This window comes from Macrobrachium rosenbergii, chromosome 46 (genome assembly GCF_040412425.1).
Source record: "Macrobrachium rosenbergii isolate ZJJX-2024 chromosome 46, ASM4041242v1, whole genome shotgun sequence".
NCBI classification, from domain to species: Eukaryota; Metazoa; Arthropoda; class Malacostraca; order Decapoda; family Palaemonidae; genus Macrobrachium; species Macrobrachium rosenbergii.
The window spans coordinates 22,858,312-22,870,373 of NC_089786.1; the positions used below are offsets into that span (position 1 = coordinate 22,858,312).

General features: G+C 35.1%; 1 protein-coding gene across 1 annotated transcript in view; it reads left to right on the forward strand.

The window, feature by feature from the left end:
* Positions 1-211: 211 nt before the first annotated feature.
* LOC136830399 (G-protein coupled receptor 54-like) overlaps positions 212-12,062 on the forward strand; it is a 43,751-nt gene continuing 31,900 nt past the window's right edge. Inside the window, exons 1-4 of the mRNA XM_067089935.1 lie at positions 212-252; positions 1,507-1,637; positions 5,069-5,276; positions 6,435-6,516. Of these exons, the coding sequence (XP_066946036.1) occupies positions 212-252; positions 1,507-1,637; positions 5,069-5,276; positions 6,435-6,516 (462 nt within the window). The remainder of the gene's footprint in view (positions 253-1,506; positions 1,638-5,068; positions 5,277-6,434; positions 6,517-12,062) is intronic.

Here is a 12,062-nt window from a genome sequence, read left to right on the forward strand (position 1 = left end):
CACGCCCAACCCAAATGTTGTAATGGATTGCACAACCCTGAGAAAAAAAAATTAAATAAAAACGTAAATAACAGAGAAGGTGGCGAATTCTACAATGCCAAGTTGGGTATAAGTTCACTGCCATGCCCCAATGTATGTTTGAAAGTGTGAAAAACTTCATCCGTTTCGGGATGGGAGATAGCATTGTTAATGCAAACAACCAGAATACCCTATGAACTGGGGCCTCTACAAATCAGTATGTCATGCTATAAGGTTAGGTTATTCTAGATAAGCGTTCTTGGAGATGGCGCCTTTCTAGATTTCTTTGGGCTTAGAGCCCGCTCTAGGTTAGGGAACTGGATGGCAAGTCCAGTGGTTAGAGTTTCTCTCCTTGGCTGTACACTTATCCATACTTTCATTATTTCATTACTCACCTTTATCTCGCCGTTAGCTTTTCTTCAATATTCTTTTATTTACCTCCTTTCAATACATTCTTATTATAGTTTCTTTTATATACAGGCCTTCTATTCATCGAGGCCTGTTTAGCACGTTGGTGGTATTTTAGCAAGTCCCATAAGAAAGAGTGCAAATATGTACAGTAATTTCAATTAAATACAAAGTGGGGTTTCATTCCATTAATTACAGAACGGTTTCACACCATGACTAAGCAATATTTGCGGTTTCCAAATATGGAGTAAAAGAGTGTGGGTGGACTATATCAGGATATCCAGGAGGTACTCCGCCGGGACCTATTTTAGTTTAGATCATATAATAATCAGTGATTTCTGAATCGGAATCACATACCGCCAATGCTGCGTTATTGACAATCTGCAATCCAACTGGATGCTCTACTATTAATTAAATGATGGCAAAGACGAATCGATAGATAATCATCTCCCGTGAGTGAGCTTAGGAAGATAGGCTACAAAGTCGCTGCTGTGATATAGGACTAATAACGAGAGACCCACTTCTGGAAATAGGTCGCTGGAAAATAATATGATCAAGATGGCATTTTGGTGCGGGAGCAGGGGATATGTCACCAGAGACTGTTATTAAGCACACGAATTAGCTTTATTTTTTCTTTCAAATTCAATGCCACAAATAGCTTCTCGTTTCTGCTGAAGCTTCATTCAAGTTCATATGCAGGCAATGTAAGGTGTTTGGATATTATTGCTTGAACATTTTTAATAGAATTTTCTAATACACTTCTCGCTGAAACAGGACACTTTTGTTGAGTTAAAGGCTTTTGCAATTTGAGGAATTAAAAAAAAGGATCCTTGGTGGAAGTGCTTCCTACATTACTTAAAATTATTATCAATTATAAATCTGGCTACTTGTGTTCATTTATTTACTAATTTCTGTATTTTCTAATTTTCCCTTCAGAAAGTGAAATGCCTTTCAATCTGGTTCAGTATGAATGATTGTTCATTATGAACCATAAAATTATAATGACAATCATTCTCTTTACCAAAAATTAAATTTGATCACTGCCTTTTTCAATAATATATACATGTGTTATGCCTACAGGTGCTATGTCATTATTTACCCAATGAAGGCCATTTACGTCTGCACAATCAGCAAAGCCATTTCAAAAGCAACAATTGTCATCTGGATAGCTTCCTTTATCCTGGCTTCCCCAAATCTTCTCATACAGGTGAGTAATGAATTTAACATTCTGTACAGAAAGTGATGTGCATCACTTTGTTAGTTGACACATTATATATGCAAATATATATATATATTATATCCCATATATATAAATATATATATATATGTATGTACAGTATAGTATATATATAAGGGGATATATATATATATATATTATATATCCTATATATATATATATATATATATATATATATATAATATATATATACACAGTTATATATATATATATATATATATATATATCTATATATATATAAATAAATATGTTGTGTGTGAGACAGTGTTATGTATGTATATATATATATATATATATTCATATATATATATATTATTATATATATATATATATAGGCTTATTTTACACTGACTTAACATATGTAATAAATAAATTTCTGCCAAAATGTTTGTGCTCTAAAGTGCTGTAAGAAAAAAGTCAGATCATTGAAACCTGTCAGCTTTATTTAATGTTTAATGTTTAATTTTCTGGTACAATAGCATGTACACATCAAGTGCTCCATATTATGTATATATGATATATATATATATATATATATATATATATATATATATATATATATATATATATATATATATATATATATATATATAATATATATATATATATATATAATATATATATATTATCTGATTGAAAGCAGGAGCACTTGATGTATACATGCTGATGTACCACACGGAACAGAAAAATTAAATATTAAATAAAGCTGATAGGTTTTGCCTTGACATTTTTACAGTACTTCAGGAGCACTCACACATATTGGCAGAAATTTGCATTACATATGTTAGGTGGCAGACCCTTGCTAACATACAGACGGATAAAAAAAATGCGCTTGGCAGGAAAAAGTGAGAACCTTATTCGATGCAGGTGGCTCCTCACTTTTACCATTGAGCCTAGGCATTTGCATTTTTAAAATCGATAGTTTTATATTTTGCTATTGAAATACATCGATCAGGTTCATGTATTCTGATTCTTACAAAGGTTTCTTTTATAAAAGTGGGTTCAGTCATTTTTATTAAACAACATTAGAATAAACTATCTTTCGAAGTACTCAAACACAGCAGATGGCATGATTTTCCTCATTAACAAGTTCTTCTGCAAATATCTTATGCATTTTTGTACTGTTCTTTTCTCGCTTCCGATGATATTCCCATTTGAGCAATATAAAAATGATCACATGACTTGAATGGGATCTAATATACACATCCTTTAGTATTGTCGGGAAAGAGTTTATAAGTGCATTTTCTCTACGTCATTATTTTCAAATCTTATATTAACGTTCCATGTTTTGTGTATCATGTTTCTCTCGTCTTTATCATCATAAAAAAGTCTGTTTTACTGCTTTTAATGCAATGTCTAATATAGTATCTGGGTGTTTCCATTTCATCCGTGTGTTGGTCAACATATTCAGGGCTTTGCCGTTTTGTATGGGGTAATAAAAACTCTCAAGGCACATTTCCAACTAGGCCAGTTGACAGTTCTTTTGATGCAGGTTAAAAAAAATCAGTGAAATTCATTGCTGATATTCTCAACCAATTTGTTGGCACCATTTCTGATCAAAGTAGACTTCGTAAATAAATTAAATGAACGTACAGACTAATACTGATTTTAGGCTTGAGAGTTTAGATGTAAATCGTAATTCACGAAAGTGCCAAATGATGATCTGATAAAATGTTTATTGCTCTCTAAATTCTGCTTTTAAGTAAATTGCACATGAAATATTTTGAAACCAGAATAAAAAAAAAAAAAACATTTCACGCAGAGTAATATGGTTTGGGTGTGTTGGCAAAATTATATGGAAGCAAAATGTAAATACTTGATAAACTGAATGAATTTGGGCCTTAAATTCACGATGGAAACAGAAAATGACGGTATCCTGGCCTTTTAAATTGCCTATACATAGCAGAATTAATGAGTGGTTTAAATATGATATGCACAGAAAACTTACAAGAATTTCTGCCTATGCACATTTATATTCTGACCAAAACAATGAAGTAAAGAAATCACTTTTCACATCCACGCAATTAAGAGCATTAGACATGAGAAACCCTGAGTATATTGATAATGCAATGGATGTAATCAGGAATACGGCCAAGAAATTATCCTAAATCTGTATTGAACTTTTGTATTAAAAGCAGCAAAATTACTCTTTATTGTGATAATAAGCCTCCACTAAATATTGCCCAGTATCTCTGCCCAAAGTCTCACAACCAATCAAGAACTTGGGACAACAAAAATTTCTTTTAAGAGGAAACTTTTTTAAAGTTTGTTAGTGAATCTTGAACTGCTGCTGTTTTAAGCAAGGGCTTTAATGGATATCTTGTTTACACATACATACATACATGTTTACATTATTATATATATATATATATATATATATATATATATATATATATATATATATATATGTATGTTAAATCCACTGTGTGTCGTATGTGTATATACATAATATTAATCCACTGGTATCGTTTGATAACAAATGCATTGTACCTTGGGAGTAACTTGCTTCTGCACTGGCCAGCGTTCGAACCTAAATAAGGAAACAGTCGCCTTGTGTATTCGAATTCCAGCCGGACAAAAGCACATGTAATTATAATTCCATTAGGAAGTAAATTAATCCCAAAGGTGTATTATGTTCGATATTAAACAATATTCGTCGCTTAATGTTTGTGAATATGAAAACGTTTGTGAATATGAAAAAGATAACGTGTGTATAGAGAAAAAGTATATAATTAATAAGTGTTACGAACCTGTCAATAGCTATCGTTGAAGAAATGAGCTGGTATCAGTTGTGACTACAGAACCTGAATTCGACAGAAATATGTACAGCAAACCTATATCTCTTAACAGCCGAGAGGTCGAAGTCGACTAATTATTGTTGTTTCTTAACCAAGGCTCAAGTTCGAATCCAAGCCATATGAAGCATATATCAATTACATATGGTTCCCTTTGGATGTAAATTATTACAAGGGTATATTAAATACGATAAAAAAAGCGGCCTACCAAACGCAAGTTATTTTTAGTGGACTAATTTATTCACCATTAAATTATATGGCATCACTGTAACAAGGTCATCAACACCATAAATATGTAATTAAAATCAAATTCTTTTCTTCATCAAAGCTAAAAAATGATAAAAATATAAAATGCATGAGTTATAAAAAATTAAAATCATGAAAGCTCTTGAGGCAGTATACTTTTATCTAATTCTTCCATTAAAAGAACTTATATGTTGTTATGGTTCATCTCTTTCTATAAATACCAATAAAGTCAAAATTTACTTCCTTGGACACTGCCATTATGTCAGACGAAGCAGGTACACTCCTTTAAATGCAAAGACATAAAGAGAAAGAGAAATTGGTATTTTTTCCCGTCATGTACAAATCTCTTCCTATTTCAAACCAGATCCCATGGAGGTGGGAGTGCGGGTGCGAGCCTACTGGTGCGTCAACAACTTCGACGCGCCGCTGACGTGGCGCGCTTACGAGACCTACATGATGGTGCTCGTTCTTGTGCTGCCGGTGTGCGTCATGGCGGTGGCTTACACCTCCATCGGCATAGCCATCGTCAAGGTCGTTGGGCAACGGCGGACCATCACGGGCAAGGGCCAAATGTAAGTAAAAAGCAGTATACACACACACACACACACACACACACACACACACACACACATATATATATATATATATATATATATATATATATATATATATATATATATATATATATATATATATATATATATATATATATGAAGTGTGGGTATTTAAAGGAAGTAGATACTGTTCTGTAAGGGCAAAAGCAAATGTCAATATAAAGGAGCAGAGGAGCACGTGTGCTGGAAGATGTTTGTCTGGTGTGAGAAATTTCTGAACAGATGATTATTATGTATTTACACAAAGGAGACTATTAATATATGGGAAGTCTTTTTATGTAAAAAGGAACGGGTAAGTATGAAAAGAAAGGTACATGATTATTTATGTAGAAGAGAAACTAGTTGCTCACAAAGGCAAATTTAATTTGGAAATAGGTTGTTAGTGGGAAGGTACTAAGCGAAGAACATGTTTTGGATGTGTGTATTAAGAATATATTTTGTATATAAAGGAGGACACTGCAAATACAAATATAATAAGGCAGCTGAAGTATGAGAGTGCACACGCAAACGTGAAGGAGCAGATATGTGTAGCAAAAGACTAAATATAAAAAGTCCTGGAATAAAATTATCACTAAGGAGGAGGATGTAAGGGTTTAAAGAGAGACATCAAAAGGATTCGGGCTGACTGAAGTTATCTAAGTACAGGATAAAGCTTTACAAAGGCAGGACTGTTCACAAAAGAGCCAGGTACAATCAAAGAAAAACAAAGATAAATATGACAAGCAGGTGTATGTATTCATGGAACAACTACGTATTTAATTATACAGGTATGGATATGCATGCGTTGTACACGCACTAAATGGTAGGTGTGTTTATAGAAGGGAGACATACAAGTACAAATTAAGCAGGGGCATATAATATAATGGGCTCTTGTAAGGCAGAAAACTTTGAAAGAGGCCGTAAATGTATGATAAACTAGCCATGTGGCAGATGGACGAACAGAAGCGGTATGTAAATAAATGACTATGTTTATATACCAAGAAGCAAATGTATATCTTAGTACTTTTAAAATAGAAGAATGTCTAAAAAGGATTAAAGCGATATTTACTTGATTTTACATGAAACTCTTGAGCTTATATAACTTATTTTCCCATTTTCGATTTTCTTCACCCTCAGGGAAACCGCTGAGATCACTGCCAACGGGCAAGGAGGTCCTGGGACAGGATCACTGCCAACGGAGGATAAAACAGTACGACAGGTGAGTTTTGAGAATATCCCTTGCACCACCACTACTCAAGATAATTGCTTCAGCAATTGTCTTCATATTCATGAACCGCCTTGCCTTGAACTGGCTAGCTGTGACAACGGGTAACAATCATACTAGTACTACTACTAACCAAAATAGAGAGAAACGCGAATCAATTACAGTTCCATAATGAAATCAATGCAAGTCTTATTAAAAAACTAGCATGACGATTACTACTGCAGTTACTACAACTGGCACCACTGCTAAGAATTCCTGCAAAAGTGCATGCCATGATAGAAGGTTCCCAAAACAGCGTGACACAAAAGTTTAAATTGGGTCTGGAAAACCTCCCGTTCAGCTTCTGTGACCTAGAACACTTAACGTCTTTTGTATAATCTTATTTGTAAAAACCAAATATGATCTTTTTGAATTTTTAAATAGGTTATTTCATGTACGAAAGTACAACTCATTTCAACTGTCTAACAATGGGACACCACGACATTTTATTTCACACGTAAACGAAAATAGTCCAGAGGTAAGTACAAGTCTCACCTTATAAGTTGCAGATGCAGGCTCGATTCTCGAGCAAGCGGGAACGCTCTGGCAAGTTCTGTTACATCCTATTGTGCTTCTCTTGACATGAGCAGTAAATCAGGCACATGACAGTAGACAGCAAAGGTCACAACCAGGTTGGAGGAGAAAGATTTGCCGAATACTACAACTAAATCCTTATGCAAATATCTTCACATACATGCATATACACACACACATACACACACACACACACAAGTGTAGGTACTTATGTATTTGTGCTTCGATGGAAAGTGAAAGCTATGTTTTATACAATTTCTCTATCATCTTGAAGTTCATATTTACTCATTACTTTGGTATGATAATTATATTCCAGAGAAACTATTTTGTCTAGGTACTGGTTTATAATTCTGGCACAAAAGAAGTATCAACCCAAGTATGCAACTGGAAGCATCACGCTGTTTCTGGAGTATATACTTATCAAGAAAAGTAAGTAAAAAATGCGCCGAAGTTTCTTCAGCAAAATCAAGTTTTCTGTACAGCGTATAATCAAGGCCACCAAAAACAGATCTATCTCTCGGTGATCTCGGTGTAATGCTGTATAAACCGCGGCCCATGAAACTTTAACAACGGTCCGATGGTGGCCTGTCCTTTATAGTTGCCAGACGCACGATTATGGCTAACTTTAACCTTAAATAAAATTAAAAACTACTGAGGCTACAGAGCTGCAATTTGCTATGTTTGATGATTGAAGGGTGGATGTTCTACATACCAATTTGCAGCCCTATAGCCTCGGGGTTTTAAGATCTGAGGGCGGACAGAAAAAGTGCAGACAGAAAAAGTCGGACGGACAGACAAAGCCGGCACCGTAGTTGTCTTTTACAGAAACTAATAAAAAAGAGGCGCATGGAGCTCTCTAATCAAGATGACAAGCGACATTAACTGATACCAGGGGTCATGGAAGCCAGGTCGATTAGATAAGGTCCTCACCGAACTCATTTCGAAGAAGATTCATTTTCCATTTCCCGGGAGATTGGCTGCGAAGTAGTTTACCCCTTAACCCCATAACCCAGACTTACCATCCTTAACAAATTCCTTGCCGCCTGACGTGCAAATCTTTGCACAGTTTCTTATGGAGCTTATATTAATAGTATGTACAGCAGTCCTCGCATTTCGTTTGTGTGTATATTACGTCTATTTGTCGTTGTGTTCCGTCCTTGCATTTTTCTACAAATGTGCTTTTGTTCCATCCCTGCGCGGTAATGTGAACTTGTGTAAGTGTTACTTTTGTTACTTCTCTGTGCGAATATGTAGATTTGTTCATGTGTTCCATTCTTATGTGTACAATAATTTTACTCTTGTATTTCAGGTCTGTATTCATGTGCAATTGTATCTGTATCCCACACCTACAAGCACACGTACAATTGAGGTTGTGCTGTATGCCCTGCCTGTATTAAATAAATGTGCTTGTGTTCCCTTCCTGCTTGTCTCTGTACGTATGTGACTGTGTTCCATTCCCTTGTGCAAATATAAACAATATATTCTTGTGTTTGTAGGGAGAAAATCCTAAAATTATACGTAAATTTGTTATTAACCGACTAAAATTCTCCACTTCATTTGCCCACCGCTAATTGCTTTTCTTCGTACTAATCTTTCATCCCATTTCCACTCGTGAATGTGCAAATATTTGACGCTTTCTTCCAAAAGTGGAAATATTCATACGCACGCTCATCCTCGAGCCAGGTACTGTCGGAGAAAGAATATGACTTTGACGAATGAAATCTTAATTGGCATCATGTCAATTCTCGTTAAGAAATGATCAGGATAATGTGAATCCATTCTTTTTAATACGAACATATTTGAAAATGGATGCCTGAAAGTGAAAACGAAATGAAGTGGACATTTTCCTCTCGCAATTCGTTTAAAAACTTCCTGCTTTGTTTTCAGGCAAAATTTTTTAGGGTGACTTAGTTTGCATAGTGGGGTACATAATGCACCTAAAAACGCACAGCCATCCCTCTCTCTCTCTCTCTCTCTCTCTCTCTCTCTCTCTCTCTCTCTCTCTCTCTCTCTCTCTATATATATATATATATATATATATATATATATATATATATATATATATATATATATATATATATATAAGCATTAAGCCATATGTCCTGACGGTGGAAGCTCAAAAGTAAAAACAACTCAAAAGTCACTGCTGCAGCAACAACACTTTTACTGCTGAGTCGTGTATGAGCCCCATGTTCAGTAACCTTCCACAACAATGGCTGCCACATATACTCAAACAGAGAGCTCATCAGTAGCTCGTCGAAATGCCTTTACACACTGCTGTTCACCTCTATCCTGCGCGTGTTCTCACGATTCCAGAATATGAAGGCCTTCCTCTCCAATATTCTTTCCAACATATCAATCCAGGGCTTTCAAAATCTTCCTCTCCTCTTCATATCCATCCTGATAACTTCCAATTATAAACTTTTTCTATTAAATCATTGTCTAGCTGACTCAAGACTCTTCGAATAATTTACCACAAAGTAGCAGGCATTTCTTACTTTTATATTCATTTCATGCACACAACGAAAAAGTTTATCTCAAACTTTTATTCTTTCATTACGTTCAAGGTCCCTTCTTCTCTTTCATAAAGGAGTGTTGGCTCAAGTATCGTATAATGAATTTCCACTGGACTTCCATAAACACTCGAAGTCAGCTCCCTCTCTTTCGCAAGCAGAACCTTCTGCCTTCTTGCTTTGCCTGTTCTGTGAGTCGCCTCTTCTCGTTCCATCATCGTCACTTGTGTTTGCAACCAAATATCTGTGCGCATTAATCGCTTCCATTCTTCCACCACCCATTTTTAACTTTCACTGTTCCATCATCCAGGTTTACATTATCCTTAAAGCTTTCCTGTTGCCCTAATTTACGTTTGCACACAAATAAATACACATTCACACGCACATATAATATATATATAAAATAGGAAAGTCTATCTAAACGCACTAACCGATAATCATTATCGCATATCATTTCCCGACCAAAAGAAAGATGATATAGCAACAATAAAGTTCTGCAGGCAACAGCAACCGCATACAAAGTTGAGGACATCTGGTAACATCCGTGAAATATCGCTGAATATATCACGGAACAGGGCATCATGCACAGTTCTCTCTCTCTCTCTCTCTCTCTCTCTCTCTCTCTCTCTCTCTCTCTCTCTCTCTCTCTCTCTCTCTGAGAGAGAGAAAAAGTGAAGTGTGGATGTTCAATATGAATGAAATATGGAATGCAAAAGCTGCTGAGGTGAACTGTTCTATGCGCTACATATGGAAAGAGAAGTAATGTAAGGGTGAGGAATGTAATGAACTAAGGAAATGGTCAGAAATTTGGCATCTGTTGAGGTGGATTGGCCATGTGGTGGAAATAGAGAACGATATTTGGTGAAGAGGAAGAATATTAGTTATATGGACTAGCCAATAATGTGGTTTCCTCCCTGATTCAGGTGTTACACTATGAATATAACAGTGACTTTCGTCAAATTTCTCTTTGGAACCATCCCTTATCAGAGGAGAAGGCTTACTACTGAATAATACACACACACATAGTACAGTACATATATATATATATATATATATATATATATATATATATATATATATATATATATATATATATATATATATATATAAACAGAGAGAAAGAGATTAATCTAGGATGAGGCGTCTAGGCCCACATCCCCGGCTGCAACTCAACTGACTGCTTAGGTGTGAAGGAAATAAAATGTACATTAGCAACATGTGTCCGTCGAATATACATAAACAGAAAAAAACAGTATACTACTCAGCTACCGATCATTCAGTCTTCCAGATAAATTGATCATTTCATCTCCACTCATCTGCCAGGACCAAATGAGCAGGATGATGATTTCGGGATGCAAATTGGATGGCGTCCATTACCAGTATCTCAGAACAACGTCAGACTTTGTTTGATGAAAACGATTTATGGCGAATATAAGGAACAGAGGGAAATAGGGGTAGGAATGAACAGAGAGAGAGAAGAGGGGTAGAGAGAGAGAGAGAGAGAGAGAGAGAGAGAGGTATTAATGCATGAACTGAGTGACAAGAAAGACACACACCAATATATATATATATATATATATATATATATATATATATATATATATATATATATATATATATATATATATATATATATACTTGTGTGTATGCCCTTGTGTGTGTGTCTGAGTATGCATGTGTGTGTTCGTATTTGTTTAAATAAACAATACCGTACTCTACCTTATAAAATCAATACCTGAATCAATGACGTTCACTCAGAAATGGCCCTGAAACGACTGACTCTCATCCGTAAGAAGGACCTTATTTCATTGTATCTGGTTTCTAAAGAAACAATAGAGTCATGCCAGAGAGACTCTTGACCTAAGCCGTTATTTTCTCCCACAATATGGACTGACCTATTCTGTACTGACGAGTTTCTTCCTCTTTTTTATTCTTTAATCCTTTGAGAGACATGAGGGAACTCTTTCTTTCTTTCTTTGGGTGATTTAGAAGCTTTTTACTTCTTTCTTAATGTTTGGTGAGTTTAATAATAAGATTGCCTGAGAGTTCGATAGGATTAATAATAATAATTAAAACAAAGGAGTATTTTAGCATCACAGCAGAGAGAGAGAGAGAGAGAGAGAGAGAGAGAGAGAGAGAGAGAGAGAGCAGACTGATGAAAGTAAGTAGAGAGAAAAAGAAAATACTAAATTTAAATCACTTTCAAAAGGTAAATTATTGACCTCTGATAGATAAATTGTAATGAAAATAGGTATCTCTCTCTCTCTCTCTCTCTCTCTCTCTCTCTCTCTCTCTCTCTCTCTCTCTCTTTTTGAAACCAGAGATATACCGTATTCATACACTATTACTAAAGGAAAGAGGAGGAGCTTTCATTACGAAAATATTCCAAACAGTATTACTCACAACCAGAGGTGGACGGATAAGTTACTAAATCACATTGCATAAACATACTAG